Source organism: Solea senegalensis, linkage group LG21 (assembly GCF_019176455.1).
Source record: "Solea senegalensis isolate Sse05_10M linkage group LG21, IFAPA_SoseM_1, whole genome shotgun sequence".
NCBI lineage: Eukaryota > Metazoa > Chordata > Actinopteri > Pleuronectiformes > Soleidae > Solea > Solea senegalensis.
In genome coordinates, this window is record NC_058040.1 from 8,696,862 (window position 1) to 8,723,043 (window position 26,182).

The 26,182-nt window shown below is 39.6% G+C and overlaps 1 protein-coding gene across 5 annotated transcripts in view; it reads right to left on the reverse strand.

Annotated features, from left to right (window-relative positions):
* Positions 1–26,182, reverse strand: part of LOC122758293 (inactive phospholipid phosphatase 7-like) — a 55,246-nt gene that overhangs the window by 21,132 nt on the left and 7,932 nt on the right. For 2 of the 5 annotated variants that reach the window (XM_044012353.1, XM_044012349.1), the window contains exons 14-36: positions 26,075–26,163; positions 25,498–25,581; positions 24,955–25,104; positions 24,243–24,401; positions 24,016–24,119; positions 23,741–23,923; positions 23,228–23,316; positions 23,062–23,145; positions 22,577–22,882; positions 22,261–22,428; positions 21,828–21,939; positions 21,147–21,210; positions 20,589–20,658; positions 20,367–20,451; positions 20,115–20,167; positions 18,434–20,011; positions 17,696–17,763; positions 17,441–17,615; positions 16,211–16,363; positions 14,133–14,304; positions 13,010–13,155; positions 11,415–11,448; positions 9,134–9,512 (exon numbers count right to left, since the gene is read on the reverse strand). In XM_044012353.1, coding sequence (XP_043868288.1) covers positions 9,476–9,512; positions 11,415–11,448; positions 13,010–13,155; positions 14,133–14,304; positions 16,211–16,363; positions 17,441–17,615; positions 17,696–17,763; positions 18,434–20,011; positions 20,115–20,167; positions 20,367–20,451; positions 20,589–20,658; positions 21,147–21,210; positions 21,828–21,939; positions 22,261–22,428; positions 22,577–22,882; positions 23,062–23,145; positions 23,228–23,316; positions 23,741–23,923; positions 24,016–24,119; positions 24,243–24,401; positions 24,955–25,104; positions 25,498–25,581; positions 26,075–26,163 — 4,163 coding nt within the window. In that variant the 3' untranslated portion in view covers positions 9,134–9,475. Of the gene's footprint in view, positions 1–9,133; positions 9,513–11,414; positions 11,449–13,009; positions 13,156–14,132; positions 14,305–16,210; positions 16,364–17,440; positions 17,616–17,695; positions 17,764–18,433; positions 20,012–20,114; positions 20,168–20,366; positions 20,452–20,588; positions 20,659–21,146; positions 21,211–21,827; positions 21,940–22,260; positions 22,429–22,576; positions 22,883–23,061; positions 23,146–23,227; positions 23,317–23,740; positions 23,924–24,015; positions 24,120–24,242; positions 24,402–24,954; positions 25,105–25,497; positions 25,582–26,074; positions 26,164–26,182 lie in introns of those variants that run through there. The other 3 variants (XM_044012351.1, XM_044012350.1, XM_044012352.1) reach the window with 3 other exon arrangements.

Here is a 26,182-nt window from a genome sequence, read left to right on the forward strand (position 1 = left end):
ATCAATTGTACGTGTCATTTCTTCAAGGTGTTTTTTTTCCCCTCACCAGACATATGTTCATTCAATCTGCACAAACCTACTGGAACCAGATACCCTCTGACCCAGAATAAAGAGCCACTGCAGAAGCGCTGAATTGAAAAGTCGTGAAAGCCCGCTCTTATACAGAGACACCAGAGGCTGCACATAAATGGCTGAGGCACACGATGTTCTGTGCGCCTGAAGTCTGTGATGGGATTGCTGTGGCATCAGAAAGGATGCTACTTTTCGATACATTTGTCCTTTTGTTGAGTGGAGAGGTTTGGACACAATACATGAATGAGTGAAAACACATTCTGTGTTATGCAAAGGGTTATTTTATGAAAAGAGAGGGCTTTCCCATACATTATCAGTTAAATCAAATTAGTTTAGATTAGTATTTTACATCAATACTACTTTTTTATTCTCATTTTTTCTAGTTTTAACAGGATAAATATATAAATATATATCTATAGATATATATATACATATATGTGTATATACATACATATATACACATATATATATTTCTATATTTTACTTTAAAACAGGAAAATCTAATTTATTTCAGCTGCATATTAATATACTGTGCTAGAGAGAAATTATTGGGGGGGATTGATGAAAAATAAATAGAGTACACATAGTGCTTGTAATGAAGACTCATCTCCGCCCAGTGCTCTGATACAGCTTCAATAGTTCAGTGAGGCTGTATAACACATATGATTGGCAAGTGTATCCACACTGACAGGATCTTTGGTGGGTTTTTGTCTATTTATGGGAAGGAAAAATACCCTCAGCTGTAAATTTTCACTTCATACATTCTAAAGACGACATTGACAGTTAATGAGCTACACCCTGATCTGTCAAATTTGTATAATCCAACGGAAGAGGATAAAAGAGACCGCCGAAAAATTAAGTGGTTTATATTAAGATTTGGCACAATGACTGACTCTCTGTGGCTCAGGGAATTATTTTTGTTGCACTTTCACTGGGTCAGAAGAATCAAAGTTCATGCATCTGAATGAAGGAATTGAAATGCAAGAGGTGTGGGGAAGGTATGCTGAGCAGCAGCGATAGCAGAGGAGTCTCTTTCCATCTCTCCTGCATTGCACCTCTGAAAACTCCCTGAGGAGTTCTCCAAGCGTCGCAAAGTGCTCCACTGGGTTCCTTCATTTTCTCTTCATCACTTTGTATATAATATGGTCACATTACGCTTGTAAATAAGGGCTTAAAATTAATCTCCACACTACAAGATAAGAAGGAGAGCTACTATTCCCACACTCCCAGTATCAACTCAGTGAATATAATGACAGAGGACACTGACGCATACATTTTAAGACAAGCTTGGGATTTAGCCCCGAGTGTTCTCTAATGAGAAGTGTGTAAACTCGGTTTGACAGTGAGGTGGAGGGGATATGGGGACTGATGAAAAAATATGGTAGTATACTTGGATTTAATGGCTTGCAATTTTCCCCCATATTGCATGGCTGAGTCCAGAAGCCCGTGTATACACTTTGTCTACTGGCTGGATTCGGTTCCAGACCTCTAGTGTCAATCTATGCTATCCTGGTCGCATTCCTGCTCTGCAGATTCACAGCTATATTTACATGGCTCAGAGTCGAGGGGTATGTCCTCAGCGTCTCGCTGCACTCACACTCACACCTGTCCCTTTTAGTAATTCCGACTAATCACCGCAAGACTGCATCTTTGGCCGCCGACGTCATTAAAATTCCACCGGTGCCGCTGTTCAGAATCGCAAAAGCTCTCAGTCACATTCTTTGCAATACTACGTCCAACCTTAAGGTTAATCGAATTCTTCTAGTTTGTCAGGTGAAGCTAAACAGGAAGTAAGAATATATTATATAGCCACTAGGGGGCGACTGAATGGAAGTCTATATGAAAATGAGCCTACTTCTCACTTGATTTTAAACATTTTCCTAAGAATTAATTGTTTGTCAACCTTTAATTCTTTGGTCTTCGTCAATACATGATGTCAATATTGTATATTATGTTCCCTTTTAGACAAAAATAGACAATAAATAACGATCAGATAAGTATCGTCCAATAGGAGCTTGGCTGCAGGTGACCGACGTATGTGAACTTCCACTTCATATATGGCACCGGTCAAATCGGGAATCTCTATCGGAAGGCTTCTAAAAGGGAGTTCAGATTCTCCGCTTGGTTTCTTACCCCGACTCATTAAGAAGCAGGTATATACACCACTCAATACCAGGGGCTATTATTATCCACTAAACCACAGAAATCTACCAGCTCCCCTCTTCTGGCTCAATAAGACTGATCTCTGCGTGACCTTTTAAACTGGAGCAGGACTTGGCTTACACTTTCTGTCACAATGTCACCTCCTCGATTTTCATTGAGAATTTGCAGACACATGCAATTCTTTGGGAGCAACCTTTAAATTTCCCCTCATTTGGAGGCAGAGTTTAGCAAAACAGATATTCAGAGTATCTCTAACGTGAAGGGAGGTGCAGTCATGCTCTCTGCTTAGTGTTTTATTCTGAAGGTTAGGGTGGAGGGGAATGAACTTGCAAGGTATTTCCACTCCACAGCTCAAAACCTTGAAAACATGGTTATTGTTTGGGCTAATTCGTGTGTTTTTCAGACTCTGTTTATGTATTCCAAGCATTTTGGAGATTACCAAACCCTCCAAGTCCAAGGTAAAAGATGCCATCACCTCAGTGTGATTTGAGCTAATAAATATCTCAAACAAAACCTTTAGATCTGTGTTGAATACAGATGGATATTTGTGAGGATGCGTTCAAGCAGGGCTGGAACAATTATTCATTTAATCGTCAACTATTTTGATTATCGATTAATCGGTTTGAGTGTTTTTAAGCAATTTAAAGAAGCAGATTTTTTCAGCTTCTTTAAATGTGAATATCTTCTGGTTTCTTTGCTCCATACAACAAAGAAAACATTACAACTAAATAATTTGGGCTTTTTGGACCAAACAAGACATTGGTGAACATCATCCTTTCCAGGTTTGGCAAACACTGATCAACATTTTCTGACATTTTATGGACCAAAAGATTACTCGATTTATCGAGAAAATAATTGTCAGTTGCAGCCCTACATCCAAGTTGGTCAGTCTAAACGAACCAGATGGAAAGAAAGTTGCTGCGCCTTTGCAATGATTATTTTTTAATGCAGTGTGGAGTCCAGGGATGTATACTGTGTAGAGGCACTATGCTGTTCATGAAATGAGAAAGTGTGATGTGGCTGACACCAAGTCCCTGTGCACTTTCATGAATGTAATATCCTGTTGAACCTGTTGGATTCTTACTCGACGGATACAAAATAAATTAAAGGAGGAACAAAAACAACAACAGATTTCCCTACAGCCAGAAGATTTGATTCCCTTGTGTAAGAGTCAGGCTCAGGTTTTCTGCCAGGCCTAACCTGTGGACGTATCAAGTCAAATTTAAGCATCTTTATATAGCAGATAGGACGCAGTTTAAAACAAAAGCCAATGTACAAAAGTATGCCAGAAAGTTTTAACTTAAATTACCTTTCACTCAATGCAATTATCTGATGAATGACACAGAGAGCTAAGGCCATAGTAGGACTAAGACAGGCAAACGGACAACGTGGCGAGTCCGAGTACAAATGCCGTAGGTGGTGCTGTATCTCTCCGTATGATTTCCAGCAACGGTACTGCAGTTTTTACCTCGTCTCCTTCTACTTTTGGAGCAAAGACTGGGGAGGAAATTTTGAAGCATGCACATAACGCCAGGTCCGACTCCAGTGCGACTAAGCGTATACATGCAGGAGTAATTGGAGTATGAATCACATTATCCAGGTATGTTAGTCCGACTAAGACTAGCTCGAATGTAATTGGACTAACATGTTTAAATGACATCAAGTGAAGTAAAGAGACTGTCATATCTCAGCCTGTAATCACATTTTAAAACTGTCAGGACAGCAGGTAAGAGAAAACAATTAAGACGTTTCTTTTTTAACACATTCTGCTGATGTTTTGAGGGGAATTGAACACAAAGCATTAAGACTTAAATCTGCAGACAGTGTGTTATGCAACTTATTTTAATATACGACAGCAGAAATGCAGATAAACCGTCATTACACTACATTTTAACACCACAGCGACCCTAAAATGATATAAGAGATTGATAAACAAAAATGTTTATCAGTATTCCATCCCGACAGTTCAACTAAAACTTAATTAAGGACAACAACGGCTCACTACAAAGAATGGTGCAATTTTCCATTTAAATTAATAACAGCTATTAAACAATGAACAATCCACAAGCTGGGGCAGAGGTTCTTCAGTATAGGTAACCATTAATTGCTATAAATGTAATTGCATCGTGTGATGTAGTTGGCTCCCAACACCACCCACACACCGACAAAGGCTTTGTAATGAAGCCAGAGATCACAGGTAACTCCTGAGGGGAAAGCATAACAGGCCTTCACACAATTATAAGTTGCACTTGAGGATGAGAAGTTAAAATGAAGACCTCGTGTGACCTGTGCTCGTCTGCCCCAAATTAATTTCCATAAATAAATAAATATGCCGTTGGTTCTACATCTTTAAGCTCTAAGAAAACAGTCGATAGATAAGGAGAATTTAGCGGCTGTGCTGATCACTGTACATTTTCTGAATGTAATGAACTTTCAAAAGCGAATATTACAGATGTCAGCGAACACGTCTGGTTATTAATGAGCATTTGGTTTTGTTTCTCCAAATTTCTACAAATCAGTTGATGTCAAAATATTTTTTTTGGGTGTCAAATTCGATTTTCTCCCCTCCATCTGATAAAACAATATAGGTGTAAAAATAATAACTGATACTGCTTGACTCAACTGAAGTTTGACTTAAATAAAAATATAGATTTAGTCACAAAGCCGCATTTAAGTTCAAGTTTCTGCGTAAGAGTGACTGATGTGTAATAGCCGTCTGACTAGTGTATTAATAATTGGCTAATGCAGATTATAATAAAAATGACAAATATCCATCAGGTCCACAATCATACCATAAATAAACTGGACTCCCTCTATCCACTAATCTGTTACACTTTCTTCTATTCAACAATTTAAGGAACAAATATCATCTTCATGAAATGGTAAACAATTAATTTTGTCATACCAAATCCGACTGCACATACAACAAAACAGAAATAACTGGTGTAAAAAGCATAGCGAGCACATGGCAGTGATGCCGTCTGCTTATCCATGTGTACAAGTGCCAATAGTTTCTGGCAATATGGCTTCACGTCTATCAAAATAAAAGCATGCAGATGGGTGTGGGTGTGTGTGTGTGAATCATGCAACAATGACACAGGCTGTTGACACCGTAGCTATGACAAACTAGCGCCCTGCATGACAAGCATGACAATGTCTACAGTAAAAGTTCAGTCTGCGTTGAATCACTCATCTCACAACAGATATACAAGTCAATAAACAAACAAGAAAGGAATAATTAGGGATACCATACGAGTCAGATTATTCATGTGCGACACATCTGCTGACACCAGCGCTGTTTAACATGCATTCAAACTCAACATGCTCGCTTTGTGGAAGTGCAAAGTTATAGGATTCAGCCTAGAATAGAATTAGCTGTAGTTAGTGATCATTGACATTTAACAGCAAAAAGCAATACCTTTTAACGGGATACTGTTAAAATAACAGACCTAACTAATCGATAAGCATAGACAAATAGATTATGGATTGGCTAACAACATAATGGTGTTACTTTTTGGATCATTACTGACAAAACAGGATGCCTGAGTGATGACGGGGGGAACGTGAGCTCAAACTGGGGTCAGAAAACGCTCACCAAACGCTCACCTGAGTGGGAAATTCAGAGGGCACACTGGGAAATCAGCTGTGGCTCAGCGTTAACGCTCAAAAAAAAAAAAGGAAGAGGGCAAGGGGTTAAACTCAAGTGCACTTCAGTGTAAACAAATGAGAGTCTCTCACTTTAGTGGTGAAAGCAGCTTGAAAAAGAAAAATACTGCCAGCCCTAAGGGGCTCTCACTATAACAGTGAAGAGCAGACGGATTAATAATCAAAATTCAGAGAGAAAAATAGTCGTCTCCTGTGTGTATGTGTGTTTATGTATAATAATTTTATTATTAGTATAAAACATTCTGTCTACTCCTCATTTTCATAACTGGTGTTACCTAAATGAATATGCTTGAAGTGGGGCTGGGCAATAATTTGATAACGGCAAATATCGCAATATAACTTATAGCAACAAAAGTGATATGTGGATATGTATATGCATTATATAAACAGAGGTATAGGTATACAGATATAACACGTGCAAATGTTTTACCTTAGATGTGTGAAATGTTTCTGTTTTTCACGTTTTCTGTCCATAAAAACATTTAAAAGCAAATTATTTTCTGGTTTCTCTGACAATCTGGATCTAAGGTAACAGCTCGCCTTCTTTCTGGATGTTTCTTTTTAGATCTTGCCTGATGTTTAAGTTTAGAGTAACTGAGAAAACGCATTCAAAAACTTTTACGGTAAGACCAGAGAGAAGTAGTTGTTGTCTTTGCAGATGTGTTGTGATTTTATTAGAGGCCTCCCAGTGCTGCTTTCTTCAAAACGTCTTCCTGGCATAATTCCTGACATCCATGATCAAGTCTATTAGATAAGACTTTAAGCCCATTCTCAGTAATCCATTCACACACAAAGTAATTATTGAAACTGCACCTGTTTATGTTGTGACATCATGTAAACTGGAGACTGATTTTGAGTATAATTCACAAGACTAAACGCAGCTTAGTGGAAATCAAAAGTTGATGAACTCCATAATCCCCGGGGAGTGAGTTAAAGACAAGGGAACAAAAGCGAAAGGAGGAGGCAGGTTGGTAATTAAAGGTCGGGGTGGACTTCATTGTCGCTCTGATGTCATTTATCTTGCATTATGCTTAGGTCAGTGCCACTACAATGCTCAAAGCATGTGCTTGGCATTTTAGGATGAATAATATCATACTTTCTACATCATTCTGCTGCTAAACGACTGTGCAGCAGCAGCAGTTAAAGCTGGAGCATGCCATGTGTCACTTATCATATACTTCACTGTGGGGGCCGAGTGCTGCACCACCTTGTCTCACGGATAATGATTCATATTGATTGGTTATTGATTGATCATAATTTTATAAATGCAGGTTTTTGCTTGGCACAGTAAGAGTAGTGACCGTTTGTGAGAATTTAAATTAATCTTGTTTGATGGGTTTTACAGCAGTGAGCTCCATAGGATGGCATTCTCCAAAAGGGAGGAGGCCGGGGGGGGGTGGGAGAAGTGATCCATCTGCAGTGCACCACCAAGTCAGCAGAGTGCAGTGAGAAGGGAAACAGGGAGCGAGGTCTCCCCTGCCTGTTAGTGGATTATTGGATTTGGATTATCTTTGCGGACAAAATTACCCCATTAGGCAAAATTGTACCATGCTCTCTGGGAGGAGCCGGCGTCCACAGTAGCTCTGTATGTGAGGCTGACGTCACATACAACACACACAGAAGCAGCACAGTGTTCACAGAAATAAGACGCACACACTGGGATGTTCAGTGTGGCACACAAAGAGATGTCAGTAGAGGCAAGGGTGCTCAAGAGCTGCTAATCATCACTCACTGTGGGAGGAGTGGGCAGAGAATACAGGAGTGTGGAGTGTGGGGGGGTGGGGGGGTGATTTGGACTGAGCTATTTTTATCCGGATTCCATGAAGACAACTGTTGTCCTCCAGAGTAGCGTGACTTCCGTGCAGTTTCCATCCACAGGAAGAGTGACGCGAGAAAAATAAGTGCTCCTGTCAAAACTGTCATTTTTGCAGTAAAATAAAAACTTAATTATAGAGTACTGGAACCCTCATAACTGTATCCTTTTCATCTGAAAGCATCAGACAATATTAATCAAATATTATACAAGTAAAAATAAAAAGAATAATTAAGAGTATATTTTGTTTATAAAATAGAATATGTATGGTGATATATTTATATTACTACTGAATTGTTGCCCTACTACTTTATTTTAAAAGTCACCCAGTGACTCCGTCCCACTGTTCATATCTATAAAAGTCTGCGGGGGAATGTGGAGTGGACCATTTCAGCAGGTGTCTACAGCGGGTCACACCATGACCCTGACATTCTCGTGCCACTTCAGAGCGAGCGGGACCTCCACCGTTCCCCTTTGGTGAGAGAGACTCGAGATAAGGGCCAACAGAGTGACAGCGACATGCTCCACACAGTCAGAAGTCAGGAAATGTAACTCTGTTGATGGCGGGCACATGCCACAACATTGCTGATACAAGCCATAGATCCCCATCAGCATTCTCCCACAGCCCAGTTTAGCTCCGCATGTGTGTTCAGTTGAATTCCTAAGTGAAGAAGTGAGCTGCATATCAAGAGGGATTTTAGCATTAATTAATCAACCATCTAAACACAGCCCAGGGCGAGTTGCTATGCTATTCTTCATGCTATCTAAAAGCACACTGTTTAAGCAAATACTCCTTTAGTATGAAGCAAAGACATTCCAGTGTTTTTAACCTGCATCAACCACCCGCTACAAGCCATGTTGAGATGTGGATAATGACACAAGAATGAGGATGAAGGTTTTGGAATTGCTCTGTGATTTTTGCTCTGTGAAGAACAAATGCTGGAAATTTTGTGAAAAGGCAACATCAACTCAAAGTAATAAGCTGAGAATTAGCATTTAGAGTATTTTCTAGCTTATTTACAGTTTTCAGTTTAAAAAAAATTAATACATTAAATAGATTTTTGCTGCATTTTTTTTTGAAAAATAAAACATTTTAATTTGAAATCAAAATGACCATATTACAAGGTTCAATGTTGCGTTTGTCAGATTTGTTAGTACATTCCACATAGGTGTCGATTATCAACAATGTTCCGTTTACTACTATATAGACAGTAAGATAGACATGGATTGATGCTGACAACACCAGTCTCCCATTATCCAATGAAAAAGTAAAGCTGTAGGCATTTTACACACTGTCATGTTTTAAGTACAGAAGCGGACATTTTAAAAGGCAACATCTTTATGGACTATGACTAATTACGTGGTACTGAGGTTCATTAACTTCATTGCATTTTCTGACATAAGTCATAACATAATATATATGGGTGGTATTTTATCATTTTTATTTTTCCCAGTACTACAGATAGACCAGTCTTCTGTTTGTATGGTGTACAATTGTTTTCCTGTGTCCTTTGAACATTAAAACCATGGAAACTGCACTCTGCAAGCTACCTGAAGACTTGTCCCTTTTAGCTAAAACATTAAAAAAAAGAAGAGTTTTATGAGAAGCAAATCCATGTAAATCTATTTTGTAATTTATTTTCATTTACCACCCCCCTTAAACCAAAATGTAACACAGTCTTCCCCTTGCCTTCCTCTCACTGTGTGGCACAAAGGACTTGATTGCAGAAAATAGTGTAGGCTCATGGAGGTTTAATAAAACTAGCTTCTCCACCCGGCAAATGTTTGTGAACTTGATCTGGAAGAAGAGACAACAAACAAAGCAGAAAGGGAGATTTAATGAAAGAGTTTCAATGTGTGAATCTGTGCTACAAGTTAGACTAAAAGTACCTCTTATAGCTATTAAAAATATCACGATACCAAACATTTCATGTTGAAATTATGTTGAAAGGATGTGTATATATACACCTGTATAACTAATGATGCGTAAGTTTTGAACCACCACAGTTGCAACTGATATTGACAATGTTATTTTTTAAAAAAACAACAGATATTTGGTTTGGATCGTTGGTGCATGGGGGTTGATTACATTTTGACCGTGCGGCATGCTATGTTTGCATGAGCCCGTTATTACTACAGTGAGCTCAGTCCCAGGATACGCATGTGTCACTCATGTGCAACCCTGATGACGGGCACACAGAAGCTCTACTTGGCAGACACATAACCTCTCAACAGAGCAGGTACACACATAACACAACATAAAGAAGAAATATTGTCTATAGAGTTACTGTTTAGGCCACTGCAGGCCCCATATGCTCTGCAGTCACTTTCCACTGGGTTTTCATGTGAAGGAGAAGGACTTGGCTGACAAAAAAAAAAGATGAGCGTGTGTAGCTACACGCCCTGAGCCTACATGAATATTTGCTTTTTGATTCATTAGCCATCTGTTTAACTTTCTAATCGCTACGTTCTCCGTGTCATGGCTTCAAACAGCTGCCAGGCTCTCTTCTCATGGTGTCGTGCACACACAGAGACACACACACACACAAATACATACAAATACGCTTGCTGTGGCTTTACACGGGACACTGAAATTTGACTGGTGTGTATTCTGGGTTTGACTATTTTTTGAGGGCAGTCAGGCATGTGTATATGATGACCAGTCCTGTAATTACACTGCAGTAATTTAAATGCATGGCTGAGCATGTTTTTTGCCATTCAAGTATTATTTTTTTGCTTATTAGCCCGACTTTTTTTCAGCGTGTACATTTATTTCATGTAGGAATATGCAGAAATTGGTTCAGCTATTTTAATTGGAATATTTTTGCAAAGGTTTTAATAAAGCTTCACTTTCTGGAAACAATGATTTGCAAGATTTTTTTGTGACTGTGACACAATATGATACTTTTGTTTTTTTTGAAAACCCATAGAATATGTATAGGTTAGCAAGTTCAGTACCGGAAATACAAAATAAGGAGGAAAGAGTGAATGAATAAATCATTTTAGCACTGAGAGAATGTGTCTCATATGGCAAGTCGTGTCTCCACACTCTCCTGTATACATTAAAATGTGTATTTGACTGGAACACACCCTGGGAACACTGGCTGCCAAATGACAAACGACAGCAAATGGGGGGAGAAGCAGCACAGGAGAGGCAAAGGTAAGAACTGGGATTGAAGAATGAAAAGAAGAGACGGTAGGATGAATATGAAAAACTTATCACAAGGGGGCAATTAGTCAGAGAGTGATACTACAGCATCAACTCAGCACCACTCATCCCATTGACAGCAACGTCCCACAAGGATCAGAATAATGAATAATACCTGCTAACACGATGTGTTGTATTTATTTCAATATTAACCAGATTTATTAATTTCAAGCGCTTTTCTCATGTATTTTTAATGAGTAAAATAACATAATACAGCAGAACCAGAATCCAAATGAATAAAGAGCAGAGGACAAGATGAAGGATGGGAAGTAAATGAGTTGCATATGAGGTGATACTGAACTGGAAAGGTTCTATAAGGAGCAGTGTTGTGGAAGAAAAGATGTTAGCTACAGCAGGGTTCAAGCACCACAGGCACAGCACAGTGCTGCAGGGGAGGAACAGCGAAATCTGGGTCTCTGCCTACTCATCAGTTCATACACCATGAAAAGACAGATGACTTGAACTGAAACTGAATGTATGGAATACACTTACTGGTTTGAAGACCCAAAGGTGTTTCCAGAGAATCCTACAGAATAAAACAAAATAATTAATTAGTTTAGTTTGACATTTCACAGGTAAAGCAACAGAAAAACTACATCTTATGAAAGAAGTATTTTTTTTGCCTTTAATATTTCTGATGTCTAAAATCTAGGGATGCACCGATATGACTATTTCCACCGATACCGATATCCGATATTAATATTGCTGCTATGGCCGATAACCGATATCTACCGATATCGATACATGTTTTAAAAAAAAAGTTTCTGAGATGATAAAAGTTTGTACAGAATGAAAATCATGCAAGCTGAATTTTTGAATGTCTTCCTTTATTTTCAAAACATGTTTACCTCCAAATAATAAGGTCATATAAGACACAAGCAACCAACTAGAAGTAAAGGTTTTTAGAAACCTTTACCACTTGTAGCAAGTGTGTAACTAAATTAAAGTACAGTTTAACTCCCTCAACTCACTAAACTCCTGTGAGAAAGTTTGGATCATAAATTACAAACATGAACATAAATAAAAATAATACCCTGCCAAAGTTACTGTAACCGAGATAAGGGCGTCTATACTGGGTACGTAAATAAAGTCAACAACCCTTCCTCCCGGCAACAACAACCGTGCCACTTCCCTTAACAATAAAACTACCCAACAGATATGAGAAACAATACCTGACAAGCTCTACTAAGAGCTGCTATAATTAAAAAAAAACATGTTAAAATACTTCATGGCAACCAGATATTTATTAAATTGCAAAACATCGGAAAAGTAGCGCCAACTTGGCAGGTTGTTGCGGGGTTCAATATGCTCTATCAACCATCGGAGCCCTCGGCTGGTCGTCAAGAGCAATCATTTCCATTACCTTGATCGTTATTGCCCTGGCCAATGTCTTCCTTTGGTCGAGTCCCAGCTGCGCTGCTTTCTTATTTTGTGTGCTGCCTAACGTTACTAGCGTTAGCTTCCTGCCGTTGTTTGTGTACTTCTGGGTGGCGTTTTTTCAAATGACATAATCAAATTTGTGGTATTGAATGACTTGACCCGGAACCCTCCTCTCATTACCTCGACTTTGCAAGTGTTGCATAATGCTTTTCGCGTATCTTCGTATCTTGACACCCTGAAAAATCGCCACACCGCTGACATTCTCTCTCCTCAACACACACACACACACACACACATCTTGTGCTGCGCTTGTCCATGCACTGTCATATGCCCAAACAAATGCCGCATGGCCTCCCCTTCCCGACACACATACACAAACAGCAATTAGACGGGTATAAACATCGGTTGTTAAAATCGGCGCAGTTTTACTCATTGAACCGATGCCGATATGTTAAAAATGACGAACATCGGCCGATACCAATATTAATGCCGATATATCGTGCATCCCTACTAAAATCTATTCATTTCATTCTTGGGTCCAAGTGAACGTTTGTGTCACATGTTTCCTTTGGTGTTTCAGAGACATCATGATCAAACAAAAAAGATGGGGAGAAAGAAAGATAAGCAAGTGTTGGATAAGAAAATGTAATGACCAACCACTTGCAGAGAGGCATTCAAACATTAGTTTACTAAAATAGTAGTCCCACCTCCTGCCTGTGGCTGTTGTCCAAAGCCTGAGAAACCACTGGGCTGATTTCCAAACCCAGGGCTCTGCTGGGCCATGCTCCCAAATGAAGGAGCGCCCTGATTGGCTAGAGCACCAAAAGACGGAGCGGGTGCAGGTGAGGAAAACCTGGAAAAAAAAACAGACACAGAGGACATAGTCATATGGTATAATCAAAAGGCACAAAACATTTAACAGAGACATTGACTGGGTCTGTTGACACAAAATAAATTATTAAATGATGCCCCAGGACACTGTTTAACAGCCATATTTTTGCACCAACAAAGAGAGAGGAGAGATGAGAGAAATAAATTGTATTCACAATCAATTTATTTTTTTCGTTCCATCCAAATAAACATGCAAATGTGACATGAAAGAATGAGGTTTAAGCAGTAAATCCCTTCTACAGGACCCACACTCATTGAAAAGAGACAACTGGCAAAATAAAGGAAGAGCAAGACACAGACGCACAGAAACAGAGAGAGAGAGAATGAGTGGGCCAGTTTAATCTGCAGGCAGCATGACCTCAGAGTGAGATTATCTAAGGGGAATAATCTCTGCAGTTTTGGGTTCACAACCATGTTCACTGGAATAGAAATACATGCACACAGAAGGGTTGATAAAGGATTCTGGGTGATCTATTTTATATACAGTGGGGTTTAAAGAACTTCATACAGCAGCACAACGCTTAAAACATCAAGAAGTGACATCATAATTTTGGTGTCTCGCAAACGTAACCATTCCAGGTTCTGCAATCAATCTTAAATTATTGATAAGTCATATAAAAACTGTAATGATACCCATTCCTAATTGTGTGGCTAACTGGTTAAATATTATGAACAATGATTTGGAACCTAATTACTATGAGGAACATTTTGTGGTCACTATTCTACACTGCCAAAGCTTTCAACCGGTTTCATGTAAGCACTAATGTTACAAGTGGATTTAAAAATGTGGTGAATGTTGCCGTTCAGTAACATTATGTGTGATTGTGCAGTGAAAGTGTCATTGAGACAGAAAAAGAGAAGTAGTTAAACCTATAAGCTCCTTATGTGAACATATTCCTGGAAAAAACAAAAGAACATATATAAACAAAAATGTCTTACCCAAATCCACCCATGCTAGAAGCTGCTGTTCCTTCACCAAACACTTTATTAGCCGGGGAACCCATGGTGTTAGAGAAGGAAGGGCTGGCCCCAAATGCTGCTGCACCTCCAAACGCTGGGGGAGCACCGAAAGAGGGAGGGCTCCCAAACACTGGGGGGCTGCCAAATCCACCTGCAGAGAGGAAAATAGACATATTTTAGAGAAAGTAATTGGAGGAGACAAACTTCCACCCAATGCAGCTTTCTGTGTCTTGTGTCACCAACAAAAAAATAATCTCTTCATTGGGCCAGAACCAGTACAGTATCCCCAGAAAACTATGTTGCTCACAAACAAACAAATATAAGCAAAAACACAACATCTTTAGCAGAGATAAAAAGCTGTGGAACAGAAGGCAGTGGCATGTATAGAGTGAGGTATGTGGTCCTCATTGCTGCTTCTACAAATAGATTTAGCTCTTTAACATTAGATTTTTCATCAATGTTAAGGGAAGCCTTCTGAGCTACAGACAGAGAGAAAGACAAACGCGTGAAGAGATATGCACACGCTCCAGGGTAAATATTAGTACACATACATTTCACATGTGCTATGAAACAGAGCCGACACTATTTACAGCATAATAACATGTTAATGGTTAACAATAAAACTAAATGGATTTTTCTGTCATCATTTCTAATGAGTATTGTTGTGTACAGTATATTGCCATTTTGGAACAATACGCTGAGGAAGAATAATGAGATGATGAATACTTCACACTAGCTCAAAGCCTCGGAGGCAGCAGTGGGTGGGAAAAAGGGCAGACTGAAATTACAGCCTGACGGCCAGCATGCTCCAGTAAATAATTGATTGAGCTAATGTAATAAGATTACATTCCCTGTACGTGGGCCAGTGATAGGGCATTAGTGTGCTGAGTGGTACCAATATCCCAGTGGACTGTAGGGCTAGCTTGAATGGCTGCTGCAGCTGTTTATTATTTCCAAAAAAACAATGTGACAGGAAGAAACTAAATTAACTAAATTTTTTTTTTAGACACAACATTTCATATTTAATGTGGCATACAATGCGCTTGGGTATATGGGAGCAAACATTTTGGAATTGGAATTTCTCCATCTTCCTTTACCAGCACCTAACAATGCCTATGACAAGATACATAATGTCTTATTTTGAGAGTTTGAACAGTTTGACGATAACTAGTGAGAGAAACGGTCAAACTGACATAAATACAAACTGTAAACAAATAGCTGAGACATAACATGACAGAGGAAACGGCAATGCAGAGAGAGCCCACAGCCCAAACAAGACTGTGCAAAAGCCTCAGGGCACCACTAGTTTTGTTGTTTTTATGTCTGTCAAATTCTGTGATCATTGGCATTTGAATTGGAATGATGATATAAGAAATATTTAGAAGCTGTCAATGAGTTTAACAACATGTGAGAATGTCTTGAATAAACCTGGCAAAATAGCAGATATTTTTTGACATGGAATAGTAGGACAAACAGGTTTTACCAATAAAATGACATAAATGTTTCCCACATTTTTGAATGTGTTCCAATTAGGTGTCCAATTAGGTGATTCAGGAATAAATATACTGTACGGTCTTTATCTAATTTTCTCCCTTTATTAGAAAATATAAACTACAGTAGTGGAATTAGTGTTCAAGGTCTTGTATATTGTGTTTACATATTTAAATCTACTTTCCATGTCCATGACCCTGTGGCTATAACGAATGATGATTTTCAAGATGACATTATTTAAATTAAGAGTTTAAATATTTTTTAAATTCATATGCAAAAATATTCATCAAATCCTGCAACGTACTCTGACTCATGCCACTGTACTTAAGAGCTCTGAGAGTTGAACATTGCATCAGCAATACTGGCAGGTAATGATCTTCCCACTCAGGTGAGGAGATAAGACACTTGCAGTAACTCAGACGATAAAGAAGAAATAAATGTCAAAAGTTGGCTGCTGTGTTGTTTTAACTATCTGATAAGCGTTGAAAGTAGAAGTTGGCTCAACCTCAAAAAAACAAAAACAGTATCCTATGAATACAAAAAACAAAGTTGGGGGAAAGTTGTACCTGGTTTTGCCGGAGAAGAGAAGGAGCCAAAGCCCTGGGATGCGACACTCCCTGCACCAGTGGTGAAGGTCCCACTAGATTTCTGCTCACCAAACGAGGACTGTCCAAAGCCAAAGGCCTTGGCACCACTATTCCCAAACAGACTGTTGGCACCTAGAGAAGAAATGATGATTTACGATTTACTTTAAGAGGAGAACAATAACGTATGGGTGGTGTGGAAAAAAATATCTTACCACGATATAGTTATTTATATACGCTTATAAGCTTCAGGTTTTACAGGAGAACAACATAAAGTTAAATATCAGGAACTACCTTCATGCTGTGTCTTTCTTTGTAAAGCTTAAAACAGGTTAAATTGTTGGCAAAAAAAAAACACCAAAAAAAACCCACACGACTTGACCAATCCAATCTTCACAGCTAGTCTGTATTTAGTAGGGGAAGAACTGTCTGAGAGAAATATTTACAGCCAGGGAGTTGTTTGAGGGTCAATTATTTTTTATTAGTCACTTAAATTGTGTTCTTTTTGAAAGTAATTAAGTAGTAAAGTAGGCGATGGTGTATTCTTGTATGGCAGGCCGCTAGACGGAGAAGACACTATAGTCTGCTGTTGTGGTACAGACATAACATTAGCTTTAAAGGGAGAATCACCGGCAAGGACATGAGTCTCAGATTGTAAGGTCTTGTATTGTGGGGGGATGGCACGCTTCAGATGTCTTCTTCGGTAACGCTGTCACTCGAGGATTTTCTGTCATAATTTGTAATAATTCATAATTCTGACTAGCTCTCACTTGTTAGTGCGCGTTAGTGCAGATGGCACACGTACCTTGTACGTACCCTTACACTTTTCGGCCTTTTCAGGCTCAGTGGTTTCCAGTGTGGTACTGATGAGGGTGGATTTATATTTTTTGGGAACTCAAGTCAAGCAGAATTCAGTTTTGGTCAGTGTAATTTAGTCATGATTTAAGAATTCCAAAATGACCATGCAGACCTTAAGCGCAAAGTATGCATCTGCAGTTGCGCATGGGCAAACAACAATGCCCAGTACATTTGGCGCTGCGCTATTGTTTTAGTTAAAGCTGGCGAGAACAACTAAGAGGTGTTATTTAAGGAGATCCACCTGTACCTATACCTGCAAACTGGAAATTTGTAGCAAACACAGAGCATGGAAAGTGTAGAGATGCCATAGTTGCCAACACTGAGGAAATAAAAACTGTTTTGTACTGTCTATACCTGTCTGAGCAGGCTGCCCAAACCCTCCAGTGGAGGCAGTGGTGCCAAACGGATTCTTGTTGGCAGCCTCCTCAGTCGGTTTGCCTCCCAGGCCACTGAAGAATCCTCCACCTGCCGATGAGCCTGCTGTATTGGCTGAACCTGAACCAAACACACTCCCACCAGATGATGGCTGCTGCAGGGAAGGAAATAAGAGTCATACAGCATGTCCTGAATGTTAAGATGATGCTAAAAGATGAGAGTGATGGATAATACCTGTCCAAACACACTACCACTGCTCTGTTGTTGGCCAAACACAGGGGTGGCAGAAGAGCAACCGAAAGCTGAAATAAAAAGGAAAACAAATTTAGTCTAGGTTGACATATTCTTTGTTGAATCTAAATGCTGTGCACAGGAGCTGGTGATGCCATTAACCTTTTTTTTTTTTTTCTCAACCGAATGAGCTGACTGGGAACTTAGGACTCCTCCACGGATTCTTTAGACAGGAGCAGTTTTCAATTTGCTGAGCTGATCCATTGACATCAGCTGTCCACAACTGGTGTCAATGAATAGACAGGCATTCCCACACTGTACTGGGAATTTAGAAATTTTTTGGGAATGGGACAACTCCCATCATGCCACCTTCCCAAATTTCACAACCCTGTCCCACATGGGCTGCCAGGACACTACAGACAAAATAAGGTGTCAAATGTCACATTTGACTTCTATTGCCACAGTATGTACAGATCAGCTAAATTGATATCTTCACACAGCCTCCCTCTCACTGCTAACCTTGATGTTGCACATTCTCAAGATTAAAAAAACAAATGGCTGAGAAACAGAACTGTTATCTGTACCTCCAGATAAAACTTAATGCATTTATCATTAACAACATTGATTTTTTATTTTTGATGTTATCATTATGCCTCTTTAAAGTATAACACTATGTAACACTCTACCTGATCTCTCATGAGTCATGAGAGATCAGGTAGAGAGAGAGAGACAAACACTCACCCAAAGGCTGTCCAAAGCTGAATCCTGTAGATGATGACGTGGTGGTGTTGCTCCCAAACACAGACCCTTGGCCAAATCCAGAGCTTTGGCCAAATGCAGGGGTGGAGCTTGCTCCAAAAAGCCCAGAGCCAGTGCTGCTGGCTGTGTTGGCATTGCTTGTGCCAAAAGAGAAAGAACTTGCATTGCTGGCAGTAGGTGCCCCAAAAAGATTTCCTCCTCCAGTAGTTGCACCACTAGTGTTTGCTCCAAAGGCTGGCTGTCCAAAAGAAAAGCCACTTGCTGTTCCAGTGTTATGAGCAGGCTGTCCAAAGCCACTCACCTGGCCAAATACTGTTTTGCCAAAAGTAGTTCCAGTTGAAGAACCAAACCCAGATGAACCAAATCCTGTGATTGCAGGAGCTGTGGGGGCTGTGGGGGCTGTAGGGGCTGAGGGGGCAGAGAGGGCAGAGGAAGCTGGGGGTGCATCAGATTGCCCAAATACAGTGCTTGCAGTAGTAGCTGTTGCAGTGATGGTGGGAGTGGTGGTTGCACTGGCAACTGTACTGATAACTGATGTGACTCCAATGGAGCTGCTGTCTGTTTTCACAAGAGTAGGCTGGGTAAAAATGGCACCTGGGTTGTCAGAATTAGGAACCTGGAATGCAGCTGGTGCTACCTGGGAGACAGGTGCCACACCAAAGGTGGCAGCGGCTGAAGTGGGCACAGGAGCAGTGGAGGAAAAAGTAGTGGTGGTGGTGGTGGTGTCTATGGTGACTTGTATTGAGGGTGCAGCACTGACTGATGCTGGAGCGGATACTTCGGCAGGTGCAGTAATGGAGGAGGAAGGTTCTGGGATAGGAGCAGGTGTTGCCAAAGGCAGAGCAGGTGATGGTTCTGCTGCTATGGGTGCTGGTTTGGTGACTGTTGTTTCTGTGACTGTTGCGGGGTCAGGTACAACTGGGGCACTGGCACTCTCTACAGCGCGAGATTCAGAAGCAGATTCTTTTACAGAGGATGGTGTGAGTTCTGAAGGCTGTGAAAGACCTTTTGGTTCCTCTGAGGAGTCTGAAGGTGCTGCAAGAAGACTACTGAAAGATGTAGGTAAAGCTGAAGCAGTCGAGCTGGACTGGGGAACAGAGAAGGCAGGCTTTGTATTTGGTTCAGGTGGTCTAAATAAACTACGTGATGCCCCCTTGGACAAATCAGCCCCTGTACAATCTTCTGCAGACTTCTGGACAACTGTACCAAAGCTAAATTGTGCTGCTCCCTTGCCCATTCCAAATCCACTTTCCCCAAAGGAAAATGAGGCAGGTGTAGTTTTTGTGGTGTCTTTAGCTTCCTCTCCTTGGCCTACACGTAGTCCGGAGAAACTGCCCAATGTCTCACCTCCAATTGTCTTTGGGGGCTGTGGCTCTATCCTGAGGGCAGTGGTAGTGGCAGGTTTGTTTACCTCTCCTGCTGGGGTTGGAGGAATAGTGGGGGATGCAATACGTAGTGCAGGGGATGTGGATTTAGAGATGAAGGAGAATGCCTCCTCACCAGTCTGTCCAAAAGCCATCTTGCCATTTCCAGTCAAGGAAAATTTACTTGCATCCTTTACTGAAGAGATATAAGGAAAAACAACCGACAAAAATAATGAGGGCACCTTCGTCTTACAACATCTATAACTACTTGATACCAATGTGCTCTCTTTATTTATTACCTTGTGATATTCCACCTCCTTGTGCAACTGAAGCAAAACTGAAGCCTGAGGACCTGCAATAGAAAAAGCTACATTTCTGACCAATGATATTGCTCTGATGGCCACAGTTTACTAAATGATCAAATGAAATGAATATGATACAATTCTATTTGACAAAAAAAAACTATTGAATATTAATTCAGACAACAGCTATTATATGAGTTTATTTTAATATGCTTCTTTATGCTTCTCTAAGTTTTCATTACAACTCACCCTGACGTGAAGGAGAAACTTTTGCTAGAGCTTTGATCCACTGTTGAAGCAGGAGCCACAGAAACATCCGCTTTGGACGGTGGACCTGATATAGAGAAAGTAGATGAAGTCAAATAATTCAATGACAAATTGGAATGACAAATACCACCTTATTTTATGTTAATCCAAACGAAAAACTAAAAGTCATACATTATTAAGCATACATATAAAAACAGTGCTTACCAAACACAAAGTTCGTTTGTGGGGTGGCTGCCCTTTCGGTGGAAATTGTCTGGGTACCTTGGATAGGAGTCTGATGGCACAGTTGTGAAAAGGCACAGATTATTGTATGCTAATTATGATAGATCATAAAAATACATCATTCAATAAATCAATCAAGCCAATACACAACTATTATGGAACTGTCATGCAACTCCCCCCCACAAGTGAAAAACACACTCCCGTGGCTGGAGATCAGCATGTTTTAGTTTGCCCTTATTAGACTAAACATGAACATTTACAAGCGCAAACATTTGTGTGAGGAATTCCCCTATCATCAAACTGCAATTTGTAACATCTGCATGGGAGGGCAGTGAACCATTTCACACCCATGCAGTTAATAGTCCGTCTACACATGCACAACTGTCAGTAATCTGTGAATATATGCAAGGTGAAAGTTGAGTGGAGAGGGATACAACACAAAATCTGCACGATTTTGAGCATATACAGTGACACGACAACGGTGGGACATGAGCATGTGGAAAAGAGGAATGACAGATGTGAGTGAAATGTAATACTTACTCGTTTAGCCTGAGAGGAAGAAACTGTAGCAAAGACCTGGGCTGCTGAATCTGGAACTGACGAGCTAGGAAAGAAAGCAGAGTTCAGTTGATCAAAAAAATAATTGGAAAATGGAAAAGCTGGTGAGAGGTACAAAGTTTGGGGTAGAAAATAAATGGTGGCATTGTTGGTTCTGTATATTGACTATGAAGGTATCTATCAAACAATAACATAAAACGTGAATTTGGAATAAATGTAATACTGTATGATCAATACGTACGACATCCTCAAAAGACTACCAGCCTCTGCTAGTCATGTGCATACTAAGAATAGGTGGAGTCATTGATCAAATAAATCTATAACCAACAGACACCAAAAACAAACACTGGAGCCTTGATGACTTAAAGTGAAAGACGGTCTACTCTCTGTATGTAAAATAGAAGTGGATACAAACGTGATTTAAGACCATAAAAGGGAACATTCTTAATAGCATTGCATGCATAAGACTAAAAGTACCCAGAGAGAATAATTCTTATTTGAAATTGAAATAAGAAAATAAATAATAAAAAACTGCCTGTGGGTTTTTCAAAATCCAACCCGATATGAGTGATATATGAAATGCGTCCATAGCACACAATGTTAACTTTATCAACATTTATGGCAGAACACCTTTCATGAGGTTAAAAAAAACAACAGTTTTACCCGATTATTTTAGAGATCGACACAACTGGCACTTTCTCCTTGAGTTCTTGAACATTGACCACCTGAGGAACAGTCTTCAATGTGGACTCTGTCAGTGAAGTCCCACCAACTGCTGGAACACACATAAAAGCATAGGCGAGTCAAAAAATAGACGTAATAAATACGTAATAAATGTTTCTATTATAAAAAATATATATATATATACATACAGATATATATATATATATATATATACATACACAAATACATATATATATGTAGGTATAAATAAACCTGTCAGGTTCACATATTTTGTTTTGTCTGTGTCTCCCCCTGGTGAAATAATGTGGGCATAGCAATGTGATATTAAAAGGCCTCAGAATTGCCTCATGTTTTTTTTTTTAAACATTTAAAGATGGACAACTCATTGCTGACTGCTGCATGTTTTTCTCACCTATTTTCTGATTGGCCATCTGCCTGCGTAAAGCAGCAGTAGCTGCAGCCTGCTGGGCAGAGACGGTGACAGGCACGGCCTTCTCGGTTGGCGGGGCTCCGTGTTTCACCGTCTTTGTGGCAAGAGCAGTGCTCTCGGCTCCACTGAGGTTGATTTTATTGGTTGGAACTGAAACATTGATACAGTAAGAACCTTTATGAAACAAAACATGCAAACTGCCATATCCATGGGACGTGTGACATTTTAAACATATATCTCATGGCTTTGAATGTCAAATGACTGAATGACAGAACAGGAGGTTGTTTGAATTGCTTACCGGGGCTGGCAATCGGGCTGAGCCCAAAGCCCATAGCCTGCAGTGAGTGAATTTTATTTAAAGGAGTAGACTGGATTGCGCCAAAGCCTGGCTGAATAGACGGGGTCCTCACAACAGTTGGGTGGCGAGAGGTTGACAGTACTGGGGCTAAGACAGTCATGGGGAGAGGTTCTGGCTGCAGTTCCTCCTCTGGCTCCAAATGAGATGGATCGGGGTCCAGGGACTGGGACAGTGAAGACGTAGAGCTCACATCATCCAAGTCCTCATAGTATTTAGGTGAAAGGAAGGCTGATCGAGACAGGTTGGCTAAAAGAGAATACGTAAAGAAGATTTAAATGAACAAAACAATTTTGTGAACCAAATTTTGATGACATAAGAAGTCCCTTCAAGTTAAATATAAATGTACATTCATACAACTTCCAACTCCCCAACTTTTGGACATTAGTGTAATCATTGTTAAATGAGTTTGAGTAAGAGATGTGTACCTGGTGCAGTTGAGCGGACAGGAGGCATCTGCCCCTTTGAGAGGAAGTTGCGCAACTGGGACTGTTTGACTGGTGAAATCTTGACTGATAGAGAAAAACGTCCATGTTAATATTTGTTTGTCTTACTGTTGTTTTTTTGTACATAAACAATTATTAAGCTAATTACCTGTAGATTTGGATTTGGCCTTCTGAGGGGTCGTATCCAGTCTGGCTTTCAGAAGAGCATCCCTTAAACTCTCAAGCTCGCTTTCCAAACTACCACCATTAAACACAAAAAAAACCACAATGTTTTGATTCCAAACAATAAAACTCCTTTCTCAGAGCTATTCAAAATGTCCCGATGCATATACTTAGAATGAATGCACACATCCTGTACCGAAAGAAATGAGTGCAACCTTCTAAGTTATTCATGAACTATAGTGATTATATTGATGGTAATTGTGCTGCCTGCCAGTTATGAAAACCTGCTTATTTCAACTTTCCAGTTTCAATTATTCAAAAACTGCTCTTGGTTCAATTTGTAGCTCATTTACGTCACAGTTAACTTGATGTATGAAGAAACTGGTTCTATAGGTTCTCCTCACATCTCAAAATGTAAAGTTTAATGCTCATTTATCAATGAGTTGTTGTTTCTTTTATACTCCTTCACTCCTAGTCCTTGTTCTTTGCTTGTACCTACCCAGCAGTTGCTGCTGCAGCAGCAGAATCATTTATTGTAGCTGGAGTAGTGGTATTGTTGTAGAGCAGCATTGAAGTGAGCTCCTTAACCAACTGGTCCAGTCTGTTCTTTTGCTGGTTGATGATGTACAAGTTATTGGCCAGTGTATTGAACAGGCTCTCACGACCTGGAACAACCATGTGTCTGTAAAGAGGAGAGTTATTTCATAACAAATTACACTAAACCCAAAATCTTCTCAGTATTAAATACTCCAATAATAGGTCTTTTGAACTCACTTTGGCTTTTTCTTCTTCTCCAAATGTTTTTCCCATTCCACATTCAATACATCATTAACATCTTCCACAGCAAACGTCACATACTGGTACAATTTGCGGATCTCCTGATTTCACAAAAAATATATAATTAAACAGACAAAATGAACGTCATACAAGTAAACATTCAACATACTCTTTGAGTATCCATTAGCAGAGACATTCGAGACATTTGTCTTTCTGTGCGTCACCTTGAGCTGCTCTTCACTGCGTGGGTCGAGAGGTTTTTTGTACAACAGCTGTCTGTAATTTTTGTCTTTGCTCAGCTCACTCTGGGCAACGGCTTCTTCTGCCCCAGCAAAGCCTTCCAGTAAGGTGGTCTTCAGAGTACCAACATCCCCATGGAGAGACTGAGAGCCAGACAAAAAAAAAATGTTCAAAGCTTGATTTAATAGGGGATGAAAACTATTAAATCAACTCCGTAAAATAAATAAACATGCACTGGATGACAGTGCAGTTTTGGACAAATCTTGCTTTACAATTGTACTGAGAGACAAACAAATCTAGATACAAACAACTGATTAAAACAGATTTTGTTTAAAGTATTTTTCATCAGTTTGTGCTTGTTTTTCCAAACAAAAATGGTGCAAGCACAATTTCTGAGAAAATAAATGTAAAAAACAAAACAAACTTTGAAGCTGTGACTTATTTGCAAAACATTTTTGCTTCACTGAGTCCAAATTTATGAGCATAATATGTTAGATAATCAACTGTGAAAATTAATGAAGTAGCAGATGTTTGTTTTGTGTGCACAAACAATGAATAAGACCAATTGTGTAATATGTTCACAGAATGATAATTTCACAATTTCACCTACAAATAGGATGAGTTCATACAAAATAAATGCTAAATCATATAGGGGAAACTCTGTATAAACAATATCTGAACATGTTTTTGTCTCACCTCTGTAGTTTCTTTAATCTCCAGGGTGAAAATATGGAGATCCTCCGACTCCTTCCTCAACTCCTTCATCTCGTCATTGCTGCCGACCTTGAAGTCCGCTTTTGCACTTCTTGCCTTAAGGTCATCCAACTCCTTTTGGAAGTGTGCAATCTAGTGACAGGTCAAAGACATCGTCACAGAACCATATGAGGAAAAACTCCAGACTCTTCATAATGACCAGAACTAAGTTGGGTGAGCGACTTATCAGTCTTTAATTTAAAGCAAAGTCCTTTCTATGAAATGTATTAGATAATAAAGATGATTATGTATACTATGTAAGCTGGGATTGGCTCTTTGTCTGCTCTTTGTCTGCTATTTGGAGGATAAACACTAGAGAATGGATGAGCACTGTAAACGTCCACTAAATAACCACCAATGTGTCACCTTTAATCTTACATACTCCTGGTGTAGAGAGAACTAAAAGTATTTAATGGTTTGGGCAATGAGGCTCATACTTTTTCGTCAACTGAAAATAGCACTCATTACCCCAGAGTTAACTCTCACCTCTTCCAGTATACCAGCCATAATATGATCCGATTCTTTCTTTTGCTGTGGCTGCTTCTCCACCACCTTTGCACTAACAGTTGCCTGCAAAGTAGAAGTAAAAGTACATCAAAACATACCGCTAACAGTTGACACACATGTACACACACTTAAAACTTCTATTTCAAAAACATTTATTACAAAATGTTCCATGTTTTATCCAATTGGTACATTTATCACAAGTGGGTTTTTTTTATCAGTTTAGTGCTGCAACAATTCAACAACTATTTTATTGATTGATTAATCAATTTGAGTGATTTATCTAGGCTTATGGCTGAAACAAAACATTTTCTGGCTTCCATCATTTTGAATTTTGAGAAACACTGATCATCACCTAAGTTCATATGTGCTGAGTAATAAGTTTTGACATATTACAGACCAAAAACCTAATTGATTAATTAAGTTACTTCCATCAAAATCCTTAAGGTTAACAGTTCAGTGTTTGCTGTGACTACTTTGGTAAGCATAATAAAACAATTATAAACTCTATTTAATATGTGAACATGAATAAGAATACTTTATATTTAACAGAAAGAACCTGTGGAGCTTGTACACGCCCCTGGGCGGCAGGAGTCGGTTTCTGGACGACTGTGACTGGCGTGCTTGTTTGAACTGGACACACTGGAGCTGAGGCACAACCAGCAAT